Below are 18113 nucleotides of genomic sequence, written 5' to 3'. Positions count from 1 at the left end.
TGAACAACTATTTAACAAGCTTAATTTCACTTATTCTGCTGGGGGAAACGGGAATAAGGAAAGTTTATAAGGGCATGGATACATGAGTTTAATTTCTTCCAGGTAAATTACAATTATTACAATACGTGGTCACTATGGTTAGACTGCAAGACTTGCAATCACAGGGTTGTCATGGTTGTGGGTTTGAATCCTACTAAACTACCCACTGATTTCACAATGACTAGAACAAATACATGTATTGTCGTCTAGTTACTAAATCACATTTTCTTGATTTGTGCTATTCATAATCATGAATGCTAAACCAATGTTTGTATGAGACAGATCGGCTGTTGCCAACTTGGTGTTTATATCCCTTGTGGGAGTTTGCCGAGTTCCTTTGACAGACAGATCGTTCAAAAAAAAAAACAATAAACCACCAAGAATTCACCTCAAAGAAGTCTTTTCACAGAGTTCATAAAAGCATTAAATTTTACAAATTTTAGCAATGTTCTAGAAGAGTTTCGAAACGGGTGTGTTTGTAAAATTAATGGCTATTAATTTTAAATGAATTGTTTGTATCAGCACTTAACATGTACGTCATGCATTGACAATCCTCTATGCTGACTCCCTCTGAACTAAATGGTCAATCAATAGACCTTCATCATGCTGTCACCATCTTGGTCATGTTCCCTCTTTCCACTAACAGTAATGAATGCTAACATTCATTGCGCATGGCGCCAGACTATTTATTCGTCCAGCCTTAGTTTGGTTACAATGAGTTGGAATGGAGTGACCACACCATAATCAAGGTCTATTGTAGTAATAACAATAATAATAATAATAATAATAATAATAATAATAATAATAATAATAATAATAATAATAATAATAATAATATGCATTTATATAGCGCTTAATACCAGGTTTCTAGTAGTTTATAATATTAGATCACAAAGGAATCTGAATAGGTTTATACTTTTAAAACAAAGTATGTTGCTCCATGAGCGGAATGAATAAATCCTTTCAAAAACATAGTTGCTGGACCGTCCTGTTGAGTATTAGCTAGCTTTTTTACATATTGCACACTGCATGGTTCTTGTTATAATCTTACATCATAATAATACATAGGATTTTTCTGACCATGCATTTCATAACGACAACTGCACCAAATTTACATATCATTGAATGCTCATGCTTAACTCTATAATAATAACCAAGTATTTCGATAATCATTAGATGATTAGTAAATATTAATAAAGTGTTTTTATTTTTGCCTGAATATTTGAGACTATGTAGACAAAGCTAAGGAAGAGTCAAGTTTGCGTTTTGCTGATTGTTATTGGAAAGTACCACTAAGCTTATGTATTTCTACCCAACAACACTCTTTAAAAAGTTATGGGTTGCACTTTTGGGAGTCATTGTCCCTGTGTATAACGTGCAGCAAGCATTTTTTCATGTACATACTATTTAACTTTAAGAATGGCATGCTATACATAGCTATATGTGACATCAATGAACGAGCTCTACGGATATGGACTGGCTGATCAAATCATGTCCATAATATAATTAGGCTGTATCTGAATGGGAGATTTTGAAACGTTAGGTGGCAGCAGACTTCCCAGGTAATTTTCCATTGTTTACGTTGTTCTGTACACGCGCACATTACCGAGAACAATGAATTTTACCTGGTAAAAGTCTGCTGCCACCTAGAGTCCCCAAAGTCTCACATTGGTGGCTACAGCTACAACAACAATTGTTGTTAAGGTAGCCTGAACATCTGACACCACACATTGAGGCTCATGAATAACGCCAGAGACCGACCTCCATATGCACCTTTGACTTAAGAAAAATTCTGACAAAGATCTTTCTGTGAGATATAAAACATAGTATCTGGAATGCATTTTAGTCATGAATTGTTGCAGAATATAATCACTCTGTGAAATCTGGCCTCCCTTGCTCCTGAAATGGAATAGTCAAGCTTTCACATTGTGATTATCCTCTGCAACAATGAGCTCATAATCATAGAATAGTTGTATAAATATATGAAGTGGTCTTTATATATGAGTCAGGAATACATGAAATGCTGTCAGCATCAAACTAAAATAAAGAGGACTAGGAGGGTAAACAAAAGAAAGAAGAAATTTGGTTCTACTGCCATGATATTTGTCCTTTTCAAAGCAAATGTTTAGGGAGTACAAGGGCCTGACTTACTAATAGGGCTGTGATATGTTTGGTGTTAGAGCATTTCAGGGTGGCACATGTTATAACCCATAGTCTACAGGTATAATTGTGTGTACACATTGTGAACATCATAGCTTATTTTTTCAATGAAAAAAAAAACAACCATCGGAATAAAATGGCACATAAACAAAAAGATATGGCAAAAATATTAATGATTTCTGATGATAATCTTTTTTCTTAAAATCTGACTAAAGTAGGAAGAATATCATGCCTTTGTTTACATGTGTGTTAATTGTAGCGTTACCCTTTGTGGACTCAAGAAGGGCAGTGAACCTGGGTCACGTCATCTGAGAGATTCGTCTGTAGTGAGGAAGAACAATATTCTCTGGTAGGTGTAAACTAAACTCCAATGCCACTAAGATGGGAAACTCCAGCTGAAGAAACTCCTTGCGGTTCTCTCGGAATGTATCCTCAATCTCCTGCAGGAGCAAAATCAAAGATAGTTTTCAAACCCAGCTGATTTTCAATACACATATACAACACATTATTTATGAAGCGCCTTTTCATCAAGATCATAGTGCTATAAAGTGAGAAAACCAACGGAACTATACTACAACATGTTACATTGGTACAGATAAGTTTTAGGAGCTTTGTTGAAAAATGGCAAAGAGTTACAATTTCTAATGGATACTGGAGGTTTTTCCTTATTTAGGAAGCAACATAGATGAAAGTCCGTTGTGAGCAGAGTGTTCTAATGGTCGAGTGTTCAGTTTAGGCGTGTTCTATCAGTAGCAAAATGAATGATCCAAATTTCACGAGAATTCTTGAATTTCCAAGCACCCCAATGCTACCTGGCTTCTTAAAAAGCAAACCATCCATCACTAAATGATGCTCAAGGTGCTTCAACATTCATTATAACACCCCTTACAACAATTCTGCCTTTTCATTGGTTTAGAGCGCATTGCATGATATGTCTTAGTTTTACTAGAAACCTGGTGGCCGTGTGATAGATGTTTGCCATGCACACTAGTAAAGACTATTACATGGCGTGCGCGGTGGCCAGACGTCTTTTTACCCACCTCTAACCAAATCAGGAGGCGTCTGTGTATCTGACATGTGTGTACCAACATTACATGCACGAGGATGATAAATAGTCTGTTGGGGTGTTATCAAACAAATATTGTCTGCTTTTACTCGTGCTATGGTTAAACCTCTGACTTCCTTGTTGATCCCCAGACCGTTCCGTTTTCCCTCGGCTGCGCCTTGAGAAAATAGAGCACTCCGGGGATACATAGTTTTAACAATAACAATCGAAGCAGTCAATATTTGTATACTATTATTCTGCAAGATATTGTGGAGCTAGAGTTATGAAGTATAAAAGCGTTGTACCATGCTACGAATTACAAGGTGCTTTGGCGCAAGCAAACCCTGGGACGAATCCCTTCTCTTTTGGACATGTTGGACTTTGTTCTTTAATGTTCATTAAACAAGACATGGGACCTACACCGTATGCTTTACGTCCCATCCAGAGGATGCAGCAATAGATCTTTGATGTAAAACAATGGAAAAGTGCACGCATGTACGCGCCGCGCGTGGCTCTCGGCCAATGGTAGCTCTACACACATGCACGTGCTGGTGACGAGTATTGCAATCCCTCTATAGTTGTTAAAAGGTCTTGCTTAAGGACAAAAGTGCCACCACCAGGACTCGAACCCACACTCTGCTGAACAGAAACACCAGAGCTCCAGTCTAATCTCTTATCAGCTCGGCCACAAAAGCCATTATAAGCGATCTATGGAATGGGATCTGGGACATTTAACTATACCTTAATGAGATTCTGCAAGTCTGCACCTTTGTTGTCATTCAATTTGGCAGCTAAAGTCAGACACGCACCTAAGGGGAAGATAGATCAATTCATTAAATAAATGCTGGTTTTAGCAATTTCTTAACTGCTATCTGATTGTCCAGCAAATCTGCCTGGAGAAAAATTTGTATGCGTGATACACTAATTTACACAACCAAGCAAGTCATTGTACAACACATTTTTATATTTAAATCACAAATTGTTTAATGTCTTTTCTTCAAGTACGTCTCCTGGTCAAGTTAAATTTATTTAATTTTTATTGATTTAACTGTTTGCAACCACAGGACAATTATACTTGCTGCTCAAAAGAACAGAGCTTAAATAAGAGCACTTATAAAGGTTATTAGTATTAGAATTGTTACAATTATTAGGACTTCAAATTATAGAGACACACAGGAACTGTTTTTCAGTCTATTTGTCTTTCAAGAAGGGAGACTGAACTGTCATAGGGCATATGGTTCACTCTGGTAGTTAAACTATTTAACCAATAGCTAGGATTTAACATAGCAGTGTATTTACAGCTCATACAGAGATTTCCTATTAGGCTTGTTAAGTAAACCTGGGTGACCAGTGTCATAGTCGCAAGTTTTGATTGCTTAGTCAAGTCGCGACTACTGTTTTTCAACTACTCGGTTAATCGTGCCACCACGACTACTATAAAAATAGTCGCGACTATCTGTTTGGTGAACCAATTGTGTCGCTCACAACTATTCATGACAACATCTATATCTACTTATGAACCACAATCAGATATCAGTGACACAATCCTTCAATTCTTTCAGCAAGAACTTTACTATTGCACCTGCCACAAACATTATGCCGCAATGCATCTTGGGAATTTAAAATTAGTCGCATCTAGTGTTGAGGTTGCAACTACTTGAGGCGCGACTAGTCGAGTAGTAAATTTCACTAGTCGCCCAGTCATATTGTTAAGTTAAATGCTGAGTATCAAACTCACCTGCACACAGTTTTCTGTTTTCTTTATTAATCTTTCCATAGAGGACTAGTTTCTCAAAGTAGACATAGGCATGAGCCAGTGTGATCAGCTCCATATTGCATTCATCAACAGCTATCTTTCTCATCTCCTTCTTAATGCTGAGGGAAAACAAACAGAGAAAACCATCAGTAGTATACAAATTATCGCTAGAGAAACAGAGTATTTCATTTGATAAGTGCATGTACTTTTTCATTTCAGAAAATAGACTAGCATCATGGTGTGGTCATCCTTGGCAGTTCCCTATACGATATCACAAAAGCCTGAGTGGAGTTCGAAAAAGTTGCCCTATGTCCAACACGGTCAAAGGCCAAGTTGGACATTGGATGCTGACATGCTATATTTTACATTCTGCAAGCCTGTGTGTGATAATGAATTTATCTCAAGGTAACTTGTAGCGTAGATTAACGCAATACGTGGTGTTGGAAGACCTCAAACCTACCAAGTCTCACGCATTAGGCGTGAGACTCACGCATTTGGGCTCTGTCTCATGCTCACACGCACAGCACTCATTTTCTCACGCATTGGGGCCAGACCGGGAAAAATAAAAATTAACGACATGCATTGCCAAATCGCGCTCGTGTGTACAAAAAACCGCAATCTACAATGTTTGCACAATCTTCAGATTGCACGCAGTTTATCAGAATCATCATTTGTGTGCAAACTTTGTACAAACAGAGCGCAAGTTTGCAGATTGCGCACGCTTTTGCTCTTCCAGCAGGTTCAGCTAAAATTCGGCAGAGCGCAAAACGCTTGTGTTTTTCCCGATTCGTTTAGCAAATTCGTTAAATGCGCTCCACTAGCGAAGACACAACAGGCAGAAGAAGTGAGTGGAGAATTTTGGACATCATTTTTAGTAGATCTTTTTTAAGTTTGGAAGAAAATAATCTGACACAATTGTACCTCCACATTAACCATCAACATCTCCTGTGTACCTCATGTGAGTTTTAATTATGCTGAAGAGGTTTTTGATGCATTTTTATTTTATTTTATTTAATTTTTATTTTATTTTATAAAAAAAATAGATAAAAAGTTGGGCCGCGATTTGGAAAGGCCTTCTAAAACTGGAGAAAAAAAATTCTTGGGGGGTTGAGCTTTGAAAAATCTCACGCATAGCTGGCCTCTGGACTTGGCATCTCTGAGACCTGTACCTTTTGCGTATATTTAGCTTACAATACGGAGATAGGAGTTGACAGATCAGAATCAAGGATTTTTGTCTTCAAGCAAACTTACTCTCGGTTCATAAAAGAACCAGACTACCAGAACGAAAACGTAATCGTTTTCATATCGCTGCAGTGTGACTTGGCCTTTAGAATGAGTTTAATTAGAGGACAGCAAGATGGCCGTACCAGATGATAACACACTGCTATCAGGGCCCAATTTCATAAAGCTGTTAAGCATAAAATACTGCTTGACTAATTCCTTTGCTAAGCAAAAATTTAGTGGGGCACCAGCCAAAACAACGCAAACTCAATGTAACTTTGGCTGGTAAACTGTTCCTGCTAAGCAATACTATTCTGTGCTTAGCAAGTTTTTGTGCTTACAAGCTTAACACTTTTGCTCTCAGAGCAGATTTGACCAAGGGAGTAGTCACCACGATTTCATCACATGGCATTGAGGTTGGTTATCCAGTAAATATTGTCTGAGCTTAGCTACTTTTTGTGCTTCAGCTGTAGTTATTCACAGAGCCTTATTATTTGGTGGTTTAAAACTACTAAATGGCATTTTCTGAACTACGGAACAATGTTGTCTACAGACGAAATGAAGAATTCAACTTTGAATAAGAAAAATTTAAATACCTTCTAAGCTTGCTTAGAGACAAGTCTATACTTGGGAAACGTTCTTTGAACTTCTGGTTGATGTCCTTCTTGAGCTCAGAGGGTTTAGTGTAATCCAAGACAGAAACCTTCAAAATCAATGAAAACAAATCCAAAATAATTGTATTGTATTGTATTATATTCATGAATTGGAACAGACCCCATAAGGGTTGCAACTGTAACAAATAATGCATTGTGTGCAAAAAGTAGTGTGCAAAGCGTAAACAATGAAAATACACGCGTATTGCACAATGTGCTATCCAGGATGTGCATCGTTCAGCGTGTACATTTATTTTTAAGGATGCGCAATATGAATTTAATGCACAGCGTATCAGGGTAACATGAGTGATGTTTCCCTGTGGAGATGCATCACCTTGTTAAAACCCACCATTGGTCCATTTTCCCAGCACCTTGTACAATTAGAAGAAATCGCCCTGGGTTTGAGGAAACAGGTGCAAATGGCCCTTCGGGTGTACACAACACCATGGATACCCCAACAGCAACAATTTGTTACTGTACACTTCCAGGTAGAAACCCTAGGAGTAGTTTCAAAGGCTGATGTGTGTTAGCACCGTGTACTCAGTACTTTCCTGAGTCCTGTGAACAAATATCACAGGCATGTTACTCGGGTTGGATTCGAACCCACTACCCTTCTAGACCCCCCAGTGTCTTACCAATTAGACTACCAAGATTGCCCAGTAGCTAGAGGCTGTTTGTATCCTATGTTTTGGCAGCGGGTACCGCAACGATAGAATAGATGTTAAATTTGCATCGGGGATAAAGAAGTTAAATTTGCATCTGGATGCAAATTTAAAGGCAGTGGACACTATTGGTGATTACTCAAAATAATTATTAGCATAAAACCTTACTTGGTAACGAGTAATGGGGAGAGGTTGATAGTATAAAACATTGTGAGAAACGGCTCCCTCTGAAGTGACATAGTTTTCGAGAAAGAAGTAATTTCCCACGAATTTGATTTAGAAACCTCAGATTTAGAATTTGAGATCTCGAAATCAACCATCTAACGATGTCACTACGAGAGCGGTGAGTGGTCAATCGTTTAGCTCTTGTCAGGGGCTCACCCGAGTGAGCACCGCGGGGTAGACCCAGGGAAGCTAAACGAACGCACCTATAGTTTCCTAGGGTTATTACTCACCATATATGAGGTAAATGTCATGACCTTTCTATGTTTGCCTGTATGTAGTTCTGGATTATCTAACTCCATAGGGTCATATGGAAGGATACTGGGTGTGTGGTCTAAGAGAGATAGCTCAGAGTCACCTGTTATAAACAAATACACAGAATTAGATTATGGACACCAATAATCACCAAGGAGCATTATTTAATTGTCTGAAATGGATTACAACATTTGATTCAATCTGGCAGTAAAATTAAATACATGTATTTGAATATTTTACACACACCTCGTTCTCAAAACCTTCAAACCCGTCCTAAAATATTGTAAGAGGGTTTGGACTGGCTAGATTGTAATAGCTTTGGCCAGATGTCTATAAGTGACCCTAGTTAGCTTAAATTCTGGTAATGAGTTGGGTCTGTCTGCGAACGGGATGAACGTGCTACAAACGGACCTGGTCTGTGTGTACTCACCCAACCACACCACTCCCGGCATGTCCCAAGAAGACTGAGGTGATTGTGACTGGCGAGGTGATAATTAGGGTTCTGATGGTGGTTCTGGTTGTGGTGATTGGAGTGATTGGGATGGTGAAAGATTGGGTGGTTTTGATTAGGGTGGTGGTGATTGGGGTTGTGGTGATTGAGATGGTGGTGGTGATTGTGGCTGGGTACTGGGTGTTTTACCTCTATCCCACTGTATGCCAAGAGGATGGCCAGGGATCTTCCTAACTGCTGGAGAGTGAGGAGAATTCAGGATATCTAGACTTTGCTGTCTTCGATACGCAGCTTGCTCCCTCGTTGGTATCAAGAGATGACTAAACGATGTTTCCTGTAAATAGCATTGACAAACAGGTACAGAGAAATAAGACCATGAACAACAATCCATCCTCAGCGATTTATGCTCAAACTATCCACCGAAACGCTGCCTTCAGCTCAGCAGTCTTACATGTCATAACAATACTAGCAAAGTCTTACATAGCTCATATAGATGCTCAATGCGCTTGAACAAAGAGAGAGGCTGGTTTATGTAGCACCTTATAAAAAGGGAATAAAAGGGTAGCAAGGAGTTCTTTAACGGCCATTTAAAACCGGCAGGGTCCTTGCGCGCTTAGAAATAGATTACCCTGGATGGTGGATGATAAGTCAGGTGCAGTAAAGAAACTCCCTTTTGTTTCATAAAGAACAGTTGTGGTCCAAGTAAAGTACAGAGCTCTTTAGTGGTCTTGTGCAGTGTCCTGAAATTCAAGCCGCAGGTACCTTTAGATGTATGTACTGGCTTTAGGTTGTGGAGATACTAGGGCACCTCCACTTCAGCAAAGGTACATGTAGCAAGACATGGTGTGTCATGGCAAAGTTGTCTGGTTCACCAGACAAAAGCTCTGGTTTTGTCAGCAGCTGGGTCTGGGTTCTTATCTCCAACATGACACTTGTGCTCTTGATCAAGGCACTTAGTCTCAATTGCTCCATCACAAATAAGGGAAGGTAGTGCATTCTGCTCTACAAACCAGGCTTCTAATGGATGATACCCATGCCTACATCCTAACAGAATGTGAAGGGGGTAACCCTGTTTCAGCCCCAGGAGTAGGTGGCTCCTAGTGGATAATACCCATGCCTACATCCTAACAGAATGTGAATGGGGTAACCCTGTTCCAGCCCCAGGAGTAGGTGGCTCCTAGTGGATTACCCATGCCTACATCCTTACAGACTGTGAAGGGGGTAACCCTGTTTTTGCCCCAGGAGTAGGTGGAAAGGTGCCCCTGGCGACTCATATCGGTAACCCATATCATTTAATTTTTAAGACCTCACCTTGAAGTGGCCAACCATGTACTTGTGATATGAGACAATCTGTCATAAACAAATTTGTTTAATAAAATTTCAGTAACCCCCCTCCCTCCCTTCTTTGCAGTCAATCACTGGGTTCTACAATAACAAGTTTACATACCTTTCCTTCACCCAGTTCCCCACCACCAAAGGTAGGGAGGTAGGATTCAGAACCAATTCCTCTATTCCCTGAACTTTTCCTGGTCCGGCCTGACGTAACACCATCAGAGTCATTTCTAGAGAGAAATAATTGAAGTGTTTGTAAATGTTAGTCATTTTTTAGCCAATTGACCTGTACGTGTACGTGCAGAAAACATTCAAACAGCTACTTTGCCTGAATCTTTCTTTTTCTTTTTTTTAAAAGCTGCCTCACAGTGATGCTTTGAGGTGAAGCAATTTTGCTCTTGTGATGTTTCTGACTCGCAGAAAGAAACCTTAGTTACAAGTTTCCTCAGGCTTTGCTTTTGGGGCATCTTTATGGTATTTTAAAGCAGTAATTGTTGTGTCAATGTAGAGATTGATAATATCATTGTATCTTACAAATGTATGTGCGTGAGAGCCTTGGAGAAAAATTACCCATCTAGTGATATCAGTTGTGTGTTAAAAACATCTAATCAGTTGCTTTCTCTAAAATCAATGTTATTGACAAAATAATTCGTTTTTTTTTTACATCGATGTGTATTTTAATACACATCGATGTAAAAAGCACTGTATGCTTATTATACAGCAACTACATGTAACATCTACTAAATAATTGCAGTACCTGCTGCCACCATCTTTGATGAAAGTCAATGCAAAAGTGATGCAATGGTTCTATTCCCAATGCAAAACAAATTAATGTTAAACAATGAGAAGTTTACCTTAGAAGACCATGCTGACTGCGTCTACTATACGGCAAGACTGAAAACAGCGCAAATGGAACCTTGCGGGGGGAGACCAGAAGCACTCTAAAACACAATCAAGTTAAAATTACATGTAAATATAGGTTACTGCATTCATAGTGTACATGTTGGCAAAACTGCTTACTCCTGGTATGCCTAAGGCAAGACAATTGAAGGTTTATTATTTTCTGATTCAGTAGCTCTATGAAAACTGGGCCAAGGAATACAAAATCAAACCCTGAACATTGAAACTATCATCTGATAAAAACTGGGCCAAGGAATACAAAATCAAACCCTGAACATTGAAACTATCATCTGATGAAAACTGGGCCAAGGAATACAAAATCAAACCCTGAACATTGAAACTATCATCTGATGAAAACTGGGACCAGGAATACAAAATCAAACCCTGAACATTGAAACTATCATCTGATGAAAACTGGGCCCAGGAATACAAAATCAAACCCTGAACATTGAAACTATCGCCGGAACAAATTGATTAAAATAAAATGTGTATACGTGTAGCTTCAGTTGAAAACGATGATTGACATGTACACGTATGACTTACCAACATTACGTTGAACATTATGACAAGCGAGCAGAATATACTGTTTGAAACGTCGAGACCAAACCGGCTATTTTCAAAACCCAAACTCCAACAAAAGAGATTTTAAACATGGTTGACCCAGCAATTTGACTCATATTATTTATAGTTAATTCTTATTCTTCACACCATGCAAAGCTTCAAACATCACTTACATGAGTAACATGTAGGCCTATACACAAGGTTAGTACAAATTATCCTGGCTTTACAATTTTCATAGCTTTTAGGAATGTAGTTTATAGAGAACACGATTTCATGTTTAAATTTTTGACTTAAAAGCTTTTTATTTAACTAAATTTCAAATTTAGATGCAGCTCCCCCCCCCAAAAAAAAAAAAAGTGTAACAAAGAAAACAACTCCAATCACTAGGAAAACATCCTCATCTCAAGCTAGCCCCGAAAATCAAACAAAATATATTGGGAAAGTACATTGTGTATTGCATACTTTTTCATAATGTGAGCATCTTTCTTAAACAAAATATCTACATACTGCTCAATTTAATTCTATTGAAACAAGATTTTGTTACCCGACTTGATCGACAACCACTGGTCAGAGTGTGGAAACTCTAAGTATCTTAAAACAAGGCTGTATAAATATACTTCTAATCTACCAATGAAATGTTGCAATAAATCAAATTGCCTCTACGATAATGCATCTATGCAATCTCGCCCACAAAACATTACATAGCATACACAAAGTAAAACAAATACAGACCGCTTAAACAGAATGCGTACATTTATGCACAACACGTCTCCTTGAAAGTTTTAAAGACAGGGAATGTCAAAGACCAGTCTTCTCACTTGGTGTATCTCAACATGCATAAAATAACAAACCTGTGAAAAATTGAGCTCAATTGGTCGTCGAAGTTGGGAGATAATAATGAAAGAAAAAAACACACCCTTATCACACGAAGTTGTGTGCTTTCACATGCTTGATTTCGAGACCTCAAATTCTAAATCCGAGGTCTCAAAATCAAATTCGTGGAAAACTACTTCTCTTTTTGAAAACTATGTTACTTCAGCTGTTTCTCACAATGTTTTATACTATCAACCACTCCCCATTGCCCGTTACCAAGTAAGGTTTTATGCTAATAATTATTTTGCCTAATAACCAATAGTGTCCACTGCCTTTAAACGTGATTGTAGTTTATTGTTTCATCTTGCAAAATGAATGAATTAATTTGGAACACAGAACTTTTATCCACTGCGAAATGAAAATCAAAACGACCTAGAACATAAAACCCTGTATATTTTTGTTTTCAGTTTCAATGGTACAAGAAAAGCAACAAAAAGGAGGAGAGCATCTGATAAGTGACATTGCGGCCTTACATCCCTGCATTGCGTAAAAAGGAACAATTATTACAAGGAGCGGAGGAGTGAATGGGTATTTCACAGGTAGGGGGTGGGGGGGGGGGCAAAATTTTATGGCTCTGCCTACCACCGAATTCTACACCATCCTCCCCTTTACTGTGTAGCGCCAACTTTTAGCACTAGCTGTAGGCCTGATATTTTACGGAGGCAACAAAGGCGATTGCCTCCGTGCCCCCTTGTCATTGCCTTGGTGCCCTTGAAATACTCCGAGTATAAAATTTACAATTTCTTCATAGGGTGCTGTTTACCAAAGAGAAAATGCCTTGGCGCCCTTGCCCTTTTCAAAAATGAATCATACATGCTTCCATGAGCACTGATTCTTTATGGTAAGCATAGCCATAAAATTGGGCCCTTCTTGTTTGAAAACAAATAGGGCAAAAGCTTTGGCTATGATTATTGCTCATTTTCGGTACCTCATGGAGATCAAGAACAAATCAAACAAGGGAAAACAAAAGGAACCCACAAGGAATAATAAAGACAGGGGTACTCCACATAAGTTGTGTACAAAATCAGCAAAATTGGCCAGACAGAGAAAAGAAAGATGATGGGTTAATGTTGATGGTGGATAGATGGTGCATAGTTAACCTTTGTTGACCTTGTTCCCAATGTGTGACCTATTTTGTCATTTGTGTTTATTTTATGATTCCTGCAAAAATTTACAGCAATGTCTTCTGGCATGGGCCACACAAATTAGCTTCCATTCCAGGCTTAGTTCAATGGCAGAGAGAATGTTTGACAGCATTAACCAGTAATCATTAAGTACATCTTGTAAACCAGTGTACGCAGGGAATAATGTTATCCAGAAATATTTGGTGAATATTAAGTAGCAACTGATACATTTTATGCCGCTATCTATGAACAACGGAAATCACTCACAAATTCTACATTGTACAACATAGCATTGTGTGATGTTCAATGTCGGTGCTTACTGCTTAGCAAAACAAAACATGCTGTGTGTAAGATTGATTGCAACATGCAGGGTGCCCTGTGTGAAACAAAGTGCAAGTGTGGCACAGCAAACCAGTGGGTCTGAATTTCACAGACCTCCAAGGTGCATTATTAAATCAGTCAGTAAGTTTGCAATGTCTACCTGCTTGGCTTGTGGGCAGGTGGCGGTAATGATTGCACGTGTATGATATGTGCACTAAGACATTGCAACCTCTCCTTGGGTGAACTGATGACTGTGTCGGTATCAGTGACCAGGGTCTGGGCACTAAACACAGTATGTGGAAAAGCAGAGTGATGGCGATGGTGGTGAAGATGAGACTTGTAAACAGCGCCCTCAATGTTGGGAGAATCGTTTGCCAGCCCGTGATAGGGGCGGCGTTTGGCGAGGTCAGCAGCAGATGTAACCTGGGTCTGAGCACTGAGAGGCAAAGCAAACTGGTTTTTTTTGCAGTGTTAAAAACTTGAAAAACAATTATTGTGTCTAAAGTTGTTAGCTTGATGTTGAGAAGTGTTGCTTTATGAAATAAAACAGACTGTCAGTTTTCAATCAAGCATTAGTTTAGAGGTTAATTCCAGACAGCTATTGGTAAGAAGAATCAAGTTTTGAACATTTAATCACACCATAATTAAGATACAATGTTCTTGAAACACTGCAAACACCTACACATGGTTGGCTAATTTTTTTTTTTTACATAGGCCCCCTAAATAAGGGACCATGCTCTTGAAAGTTGAAACATGCGTTCTTTTACTCTGCATTCTATATCAGCGCGCACTGTGTATTGAGAGAGTTTTTGAAAAACTTGTCATTATATTATTTCTAATCTGAGTATGAACAGAACCATGGGACAGACTCGGGCGAGGCATTTAAGGTTTTCTATCGAGTCAAAATGTCTGTTCATAGTAGTCTCTTTCTAGTTCGGAGGAATGTATCCATGTCAAGAGCTGAATAAGTTGAATGAATTTCAGCAAACATTAAAAAGATAAAACACAAAATAAACACGCAACTCTTTTTTAATTTTTTATTTTGTTTAGGCCTGTCAGTGTCAGTATCACCAGTGTGGATAAATTTCCGTATGGCGCCACCACTTTTTACTCATTTATACAAAAAGGGATATTTCGTTGAGATTAATTAGATACTATATTATTATTTCATATCGAATGAAAAAGTGATGGCGCCATACAGCAACTTTTCCACCAGTGTTACTGGGCTGGCAGTTACAGTAAACACTGTCCAGTCAGTCACTGCTACGTTATGACTGTCTTAGGTTACTTCTAGAAACAGCACATAAGGCTCCCCTGTGAGCCTTTTAGGGGTCTAATATTTTGGGCCTTCTAACGCTGTACGTTTTTAAAATCATCGTTGATAGGTGAAAGTTTTACGACTGTTAGCCAGCAATAACTGAAGTTTCTTTTGTACTACGCTACCAAAACTTTCCCCACATACTCAATATATTCATAATGCTTGTATTTCCTTTTTGTTGAGTGAAATTAGAAAACATCGTAAAAAAATGCAATTTTCTGCTCGGTATTCACTGTTGTTTTTCTGCCGCATCGCACGTTTTTTGACTTCTCATAAGCAGCCTACTACGTACTACATGTAGATAGACGAATTGCCGAGCCACGGCCGAGTAGGACTTAACCATTCTGTGAGAGGGTTGTTACAAACCCGTGCGGCAGTGCGTGGGCGCTTTATGCGTGAACGGCGGGTATTCAGGCCTGATACACGGAGGCAACGAAGGCGATTGCCTCCGTGTCCCCTGGAAATTCTCCAGTACAAGTTTGCAATTTCATCATAGGGTGCCCTTTACCAAGAAGAAAATGCCTTGGTGTCCTTGCTCTTTCAAAAATGAAGCATACAGCCCTGGGTATTATTGTAAACAAACAGCGCATGCAGTGCCGCACGGGTTTGTAACACCCCTTCTACAAAAGGGTTTAGTCCAACTCAGTCGTGGCCTCGGCAGTTCGGCGAGGAAGGCTGGTGTACAGCGCTTGGTGATCGAGTGGCCAAAAGATAAAGCATTGAGCATATTGAAAAGTCAAAATCATGCGATGCGGCAAAAAAACAACAGTGAGTACCGAGCAGAAAATTGCATTTTTTGACGATGTTTTTTAATGTCACTCAACAAAAAGGAAATACAAGCAAATGAATGTATAGTTTTTGTCGTGTAGTACAAAAGAAACTTCAGTTATTGCTGGCCAACGGTCGTAAAACTTTCACCTATCAATGCTGACTTTAAAAGTGTATAGCGTTAAGGAGGCCCAAAATATTGTACCCCTAGTATAAGGCTCACAGGGGAGCCTTATTATAGTTTCTAGAAGTAGTCTTAGGTGAGCCTGAGTCAAATATACCCACTAGCATAATCCATTAAAACCTTTTTATTCATTTACGAAATCACTACGCCCTACGATTCAGAAGAAAACACACAAAAGCAAACCTGCCCGTTCTCTCGGCGTTCGAATTCGATACGTTATTATTTTAATTATTAATATTACAATAGTAATTATATTAAAAAACTAAATAAAAACAAAACAATTCAATTAAGACTAACCGTGGTCTTGATGCTGGATCGAATTTACCCACCAAAAGTGGCGACCCTTTAGCAGACATTGACTTGTTGAGTCTTGTGCTGCCCGACATACTTAAAGACGCCTTGGAGTTTGACCGTGTTCTCACTCGAACGTCGGGGGTAATCGCCACCTCTGTGCCCCCGGTGCTCATCGCCACCTCGCTGGCCGAAAAGTCAATCTCGGTACGTACATCTTGCGCGTCGAGATTGGGTTCCGAAGAGTGTTTTTCGGCAGACCTTTTGCCGGTTTTTCTCTCCCCTTGGCTGTCATGCTTGCCCTCTAGTTTCACGGGAGTGAATTCACCACCGTCAAGAGAGATATTGGCCAGAAAATGGATAGCATCTGATCGTCTCTTGGCACTTCTCAAATATCTTCGCCTACCAACATCCGCCATTATCCAGGTTAAAATGAATAATTCAGCAGTATATTTTTAACGTCGAGTCTGTAGAGCGCCACCAAGTGTTCGAATGACACCAACTGGAAAAAACAACTTTTGGGAAATTATTTCAGTACTGGAGGCCTAAAAATAATCAATAAATCTATTCTGTTCGATTCGCATAATTTATCCAAACTTGAGGAAGGTTCGGTCAGCGAACGCAGGACTGTATGCCTAAGATACAGTCATGGTTGACCAGCAACAACTTCCCAAAATTCAATGGAAAAAGTGTTTCTATACTCATCGACCCAGATCCTTGGGTGTGTGGATCAAAGATAATAGAGCGCGTAAGATTATAGAGCGCCGTAGGCGCAAGATGCGGAACTCGGGCTGAAATGTGAAATCACACTGGACGCCATTTCGGCAAGTAACTCTTTTGATACAACAATAGATTAGTGCAGATTAGTGCAGATAATGACCGTTTCTATCAATGGAAAACAAAATATCACTTGCTGAAATGGCGTCCATGCGTATTTCACGTTCCAACAATAGATAAAGCTTCAGTTCCGCATCTTGCGCCTTCGGCGCTCTATAATCTTTGGTGTGGATCAACAATCTTCATAGTGTGAGTGGAGGTCAAGAGTTGCGTGACCGAGACAGTTCGTGATCTGGGAGTTAATCTCGATACAAGACCCAGTTACGAAGTTTGTAGGACCGATAATTAACATATATTTATCGAAAAAAGAATTACAGCGCACCAGAACTGGGTCTTAAGATCTAGTTAAAAAAATACAAAAGAGAGATAACCACTTACATTACTCTGCACAATAATTGCACAATCAAGTAATTGCAACAATTTATAATGCTCCACCTGCCGCGCATCAGCGCGCACCACTTCTATGGCCCTTTTCGAAACCACGGCTTCGGCTCATTGGATTCGGCTTTAAGTTCCGTCCTTTCTCGTTACTGAAGCCCTGAGCGCTTATGCAAAAAAATAGGCCCTACGCGCAATATTGTCAAAACATCTCAGGGCCAAGCTAGCATGAGCTGAATCCAAAGCCGAAGCCGTGGTTTCGGAAAGGGTCTATGAAAGCAATCCGCTTGTGAAATCGGGAGTGCATTATTGAATCATTCCCATTATCGATTCATCAAACCCTCCATGAATCCATCTTAGACCACAATAATTGCTTTCATAACGCTTCTTTGCAATCAAAAAGTATTGAAATAGGCCCCTGGCTCTGAAGGGTATGATAGATGAATCATAAAGGCACTGGACAACCTTGTAAGACCAATATTCACACTTGGTGTATCAAACAATTTTATGCATAAACAAATCTGTGAAAATTGGGGCTCAGAGTGGTCATTATCAAAGTTGCACTAAAGAGAATTATTTTTGGGGTTGAACAAAGAATTGACTAGAGTGGGATTCGAACCAACGACCTCCGGATTAACGTGCCGGCGCTCTACCAACTGAGCTATCTAGCCCTATATTGGCCAAAAATCATTTACAAATTTACCCAGTCAGTTTCCTTTGTGGTTTATATTGATAAAGAGACTTATGAAAGAAAAACATCCT

General features: G+C 39.3%; 1 protein-coding gene across 2 annotated transcripts; it reads right to left on the bottom strand.

Annotated features, from left to right (window-relative positions):
* Positions 1 to 1730: 1730 nt before the first annotated feature.
* LOC117304790 (CDK5 and ABL1 enzyme substrate 1-like) lies at positions 1731 to 16555 on the bottom strand. 2 transcript variants are annotated; one of them, XM_033789399.1, is made up of 10 exons: positions 16143 to 16555; positions 13736 to 14011; positions 10651 to 10737; positions 9912 to 10026; positions 8654 to 8798; positions 7992 to 8116; positions 6818 to 6924; positions 4983 to 5119; positions 3986 to 4053; positions 1731 to 2639 (listed from the first exon to the last, which is right to left on the bottom strand). In XM_033789399.1, exons 1-10 carry the CDS (start codon positions 16553 to 16555, stop codon positions 2499 to 2501), a joined length of 1614 nt encoding a protein of 537 aa, XP_033645290.1. In that variant the 3' UTR covers positions 1731 to 2498. The 2 variants fall into 2 exon arrangements, with proteins under 2 accessions (XP_033645290.1, XP_033645292.1); XM_033789401.1 differs by lacking the exon at positions 13736 to 14011.
* Between the last annotated feature and the right edge of the window lie 1558 nt (positions 16556 to 18113).

The sequence above is a fragment of the Asterias rubens genome, chromosome 21, assembly GCF_902459465.1.
Source record: "Asterias rubens chromosome 21, eAstRub1.3, whole genome shotgun sequence".
NCBI lineage: Eukaryota > Metazoa > Echinodermata > Asteroidea > Forcipulatida > Asteriidae > Asterias > Asterias rubens.
The sequence above is the reverse complement of the archived record's forward strand: the minus strand, read 5'-3'. Positions and strand labels throughout refer to the sequence as shown.

What these genes read in the sequence shown, in the direction of transcription:
- LOC117304790 (XM_033789399.1), bottom strand. Translation starts at nt 16,555, where the DNA reads ATGGCGGATGTTGGTAGGCGAAGATATTTGAGAAGTGCCAAGAGACGA. An exon ending in CCTGCCCACAAGCCAAGCAG is followed by an intron (nt 10,738 to 13,735) that starts GTAGACATTGCA and finishes ATTGTGTTTTAG; the next exon opens with AGTGCTTCTGGTCTCCCCCC. An exon ending in GGGAACTGGGTGAAGGAAAG is followed by an intron (nt 8,799 to 9,911) that starts GTATGTAAACTT and finishes TGCTATTTACAG; the next exon opens with GAAACATCGTTTAGTCATCT.